Genomic DNA, 4,834 nt, shown 5'->3' with positions numbered 1-4,834 from the left:
ACAAAAAGATATGTTGACTTATTTCTCTTCTGGTATATAACGAAGTTACAGCAAATTCTTCGAGTAAAGATTTATAAGAAATCCTTTCAAAATACGAGGATTTATTGTATTTTTTATAATAAAGAAATCGTAGAAACTTATTTTGTACACGTTCAATTTTCTCTATATTCTTTCTAGTGTAAGGAAACCATATCAGGCTAGCATATTCTAACTTACTTCTTATAAGACTATTAAATAAATTAGTCAAAGCAAATGCATTCTTTATCACCTGAGTATTTCTAAACATAAATCCAAGTAATTTGAAAGCTTCATTACACATTTTGTTAATATGAAATTCAAAGCTTAATTTATCATCCAATGTGACCCCAAGATCTTTTACAACATTACATCTTTTTAAACTTTTTCCAGACAATTGATAATCGTAACATAATGCCTTTCTCTTTCTAGAAAAAGATGTGACACAGCATTTATTTGAGTTAAAATATAACTTATTGTCTAAACTCCATTTGTATGCCCTTGATAAATCAGAATTTAACTCATTGCAGTCAGTGAGTGTTTTTATCTCTTTAAATAATTTGACATCATCAGCAAATAACAAACACCTGGAGTATTTGAAGATATCTGGTAAGTCATTAATGAACAATAAAAAGAATAAAGGTCCCAAATTGGAACCTTGTGGTACCCCAGAATTTACCTTATATATGTAAGAATTTGTATGTCTATATGTTACGAATTGTTGTCGATCACTCAGATAAGAAGAAATCAGTTTTAAAAAATTATCACAAAAACCAAATTTAGACAATTTATTTAGAAGAATATCATGATCCAGAGTATCAAAAGCTTTTGAAAAATCCAAATAAACTGTGTCAACCATGTTTCCATTATTAAAGGAATTAAATATATATTGAACAAAGTTAACCAAATTTGTTACAGTAGATTTTCCTTGACAAAAACCATGTTGATTAATAGATATATACGGTTTAACATGATTATATATTCTTCTGTATAATATATTTTCAAGTATTTTTGATGGGGCTGAAATAACCGAAATGGGTCTGTAATTTCCTATCTCTAAAGGATTACCTGATTTATGGATTGGACAGACTCTTGAATTTTTCCAGAGCTTAGGATATATTTGTGTTTTTAAAATTAAATTATAAATATGACATAACGGAATTTTCAACACTGAACAGCAACCTTTAAAAATGTATGCTGGAATCAAGTCAGGTCCACTAGATTTTGAGGGTTTTAATTTTTTTACAGCTTCATTGTATTCCAAATCAGTAACTGGATATAGAGAAAGACATTGAGAAACTATCGTGTCAACTGAATCAAATTTACTATATGTGCAAGGGGAAGGAGAATACACACTTTTAAAGTAATCTGCAAAGGCATTAGATATCGATTCATTTGACATCAATACTTCATTTTTTATAGTCATACAGCAATTTGACTTTTTTATTTTTTTATTTTTTATAAATGCCCAAAGTGGTTTTGTATCTTTAACAAGAGCAGACTCTATCTGAGAGATATATAACTTATATGATGAATCAATCATACTTTTTAATTTCCTTCTCAATTCAACAAATTTATTATGATAATAAACCGAGTATTTCTGCCGTTTTCTACAAAATTCTTTTTCCTTTATACATTTAATGATTGAGGAAGAAAACCAGGGAGGATAACGATGTCTTGCATTTACCACTTTCCTAGGCACGTTCTTATTAATAATATTGTTAACAATGTCGTAAAATTTGTTTAATGCGCTCTCAGGATTGTGACTCATTATTACTACATCCCAATTTTCATCTCTTAAGGAAGTATAAATATTAACAAAGTCAGCTTTGCTATAATTAAACATTGTCACCTGACTCTGTTTTGCATAAGTTATTTTTCCTGTTACTAATATTTGCATTAGCAAAGATGGATGATGATCATCCTCTTTTAATAGTGCACAAGCATTTTTAGCAATACTACAATTTGTACTTTGATTAACAGAAACCAGCTCCAATGTTCTTCCATTTTTATTTTTAATATCATTTACCAATTTTAGATCGCAAAGAGATAAAAAATTCGCAAGAGCAATACAAATGTTACCATTGTGTAGTAGGTCTGTATTATTATCTTTAACTTCAGGTATATTAAAGTCACCAGCAATCACTACCTGATACTGGTTAGAAATAATAATATTTTCCATTAATCGGTAATATTCAACATACTTATCTAATTTAGACTTTGGTGGAAAATAGACCGTTGAAATAACAAAAGTATTTATCCCAAACTGTAACTTAATACACAGTTTCGACACCATTAATACTAATTTCTATATTTTCAGTTTGGTATTTATTCAAGGCAGCGACAAGAACACCCCCTCCTCCTTTAGATACTCTATCATTACGAAACACGTTATATCGATCGTCAATAAATTCATTGTTAAAAATATTATCATCTAACCACGTTTCTGTTAATATTATTACATCGTAATTTTCTGCAGATATACTAAGAAAGAGATCATACAATTTAGTATTAATACCCCTCACATTTTGGTAATAAATATTTATCTCATTTAAAGCCATTATGTTGAAAATAGTAATGTATTACAAAGCTTGTACATCATCCAATGTTCTAAGAATTAAAACGTTTCTATCATCTTGACTTTTTTTTAATTTGATATTTCCCGTCTGATCAACCCATAAATATGCGTAATGTTTCTCATTTTTCTTTTTCTTTGCCTGACCAAAAATACGCTTTCTATAGGAAGTAAGAGATTGATTTACATATATAGTTTCACTCATAGTATAACCCAAATGTGTTGTGTTCAGATTTCTTTTCACTTTTCTCCTGTGTAAAAACTTTTCCTTATCCGAACGTCGCACAAACTTAACTACGATTCCACTAAATTTTTGATGAGGTAATTTTTTCATTCTATGACATGCATCTACCATATCTTCACTAACATTAACATCTAAAGCACGCCCTACATTTTTCACTACATCAAGGGTATTTTCATTTGTACTCTCCGGCACACCAAATATTTCTAGTGTATTGCGCCTTCCGTATTGATCTAGAGCATCTAGATCCATTTTAACCTCTTGAATTTCTTTTTTTAGGTTTATATTCTCCTGATTTAAACGCTCAATTTCAGCTAGGCATTCACTGATTTTTTCATCCTGTTTTTTATATGTTCCAAACTTTCATCCAGTTTTTCGTGAACCAGGTCGAGAGATTTTCCCAGCTCACGTTCAGTCTCAGTATGCGATTTACTTAATTTTGCAATTTCTTCTTTTAGTTCCTTAGTCAGATTTAATACGATATTGATATTTTTCCTGCCCTGACTGTTTAAGATAAAAGCTTGAAATTTTGTACAGGCATTTAGTACGCCCCTTAGTGTTTTCCAGTTGAGTTTTAGGTCTCTGCATTAACACAGTGGGGGTCTCAGAAATATTTTCAAAGAAAAATCCCGATTTCTCTCAAAATTTCCCGCCTCAGGGACATGATAAGGAGATGTGAATGGTACCATTTGAAAGGTTGCTCTATTGTAAAAAGAAAACGAGGTATGAACCATGATCCTATGATAAATAGGAATCATGCTGTAGCCGCTTGACTGAAAGTCTAATTTACCTTAAAAATCCGGAATCTATAAGGGTTAAGCATTTCATACTGCTTCAACATAATGTTATGTTTCTTTAAATCTTCCTCTTTTTTGTTTATTGGTATATCCTTTCGCAATTGATCTTAATTTCAATTTTGTTTCTGATTGTATCTTCAACAAAGAAGAGATCACCTGATAAATATCTGGACCAAGTGAATAGAATTATTAATTGTAATGTTTGTGAAATGTTTCCGCCCTATTTTCGTTCGAGGAGCTACTGAGGGTTCTGAAGCCCATATTCTAGGTGAAAAAATAAATAAAACAAAGCAAACATTTATGATGACATTCTTAATGTTAATAATAATAATAATAATAATAATAATAATAATAATAATAATAATAATAATAATAATAATAATAATAATAATAATATAGTATACATACTTCCCACTACTAGCCAAGTTTTATGGAAAAATTGAAAATTGAAAAAGTGAATAATTTTCTCCATTGTCGTAAAGTTTTGTTTTGGTAAATTTATTGAGGTCTGTCGTTAACGTCTGGTCATATAATAGGATACTTGTTACAATAATCTGTGCGATACAATAAACTTAAATTCAGTGGCGGCTAATGTAAGTGTTGCAGCGTTGCGCAACAACCAAAGTATTTCAAGAAAAAAATATTATTATCAATAGTTTGGTGATTATTCCTCGATGGTACATCGGATTTTTGATTTCGACCTATCTTCTCACTCAGCACGACATACTCTATCAGCGTGTTAAGTTTGGTTAAGATCGGCCAAACGGTCTAGGAGCAAGAGTTTTTCGGTGATTATTCCTCGATGGTACATCGGATTTTTGATTTCGACCTATTTTGTCACTCAACACGACATACATTATCAGCATGCTAAGTTTGGTTAAGATCGGCCAAACGGTCTAGGAGCAAGAGTTTTTTGGTGATTATTCCTCGATGGTACATCGGATTTTTGATTTCGACCTATGTTCTCACTCCGCACAACATATTCTATCAGTGTGTTAGGTTTGGTTAAGATCGGCCAAACGGTCTAGGAGCAAGACGACATATGGTCTCACTCAGCACGACATACTCTATCAGCGTGCTAAGTTTGGTGAAGATCGGCCAAACGGTCTAGGAGCAAAAGTTTTTTTGTGATGATTCCTCGATGGTACATCGGATTTTTGATTTCGACCTATGTTCTCACTCAGCACGACATACTCTATCAGCACG

At 31.3% G+C, this 4,834-nt stretch overlaps 1 protein-coding gene across 1 annotated transcript; it reads right to left on the bottom strand.

The window, feature by feature from the left end:
• Nucleotides 1-2,597: 2,597 nt before the first annotated feature.
• On the bottom strand, nucleotides 2,598-3,083 carry LOC145674208 (uncharacterized). Its single transcript, XM_081744042.1, has one exon. The coding sequence runs from the start codon at nucleotides 3,081-3,083 to the stop codon at nucleotides 2,598-2,600; it is 486 nt and encodes a 161-aa protein (XP_081600168.1).
• Between the last annotated feature and the right edge of the window lie 1,751 nt (nucleotides 3,084-4,834).

The sequence above is a fragment of the Thermobia domestica genome, chromosome 17, assembly GCF_964235325.1.
Source record: "Thermobia domestica chromosome 17, izTheDome1.hap1.1, whole genome shotgun sequence".
NCBI lineage: Eukaryota > Metazoa > Arthropoda > Insecta > Zygentoma > Lepismatidae > Thermobia > Thermobia domestica.
Note: the sequence above shows the minus strand (reverse complement) of the source record. Positions and strands in the feature narration are given on the sequence as shown.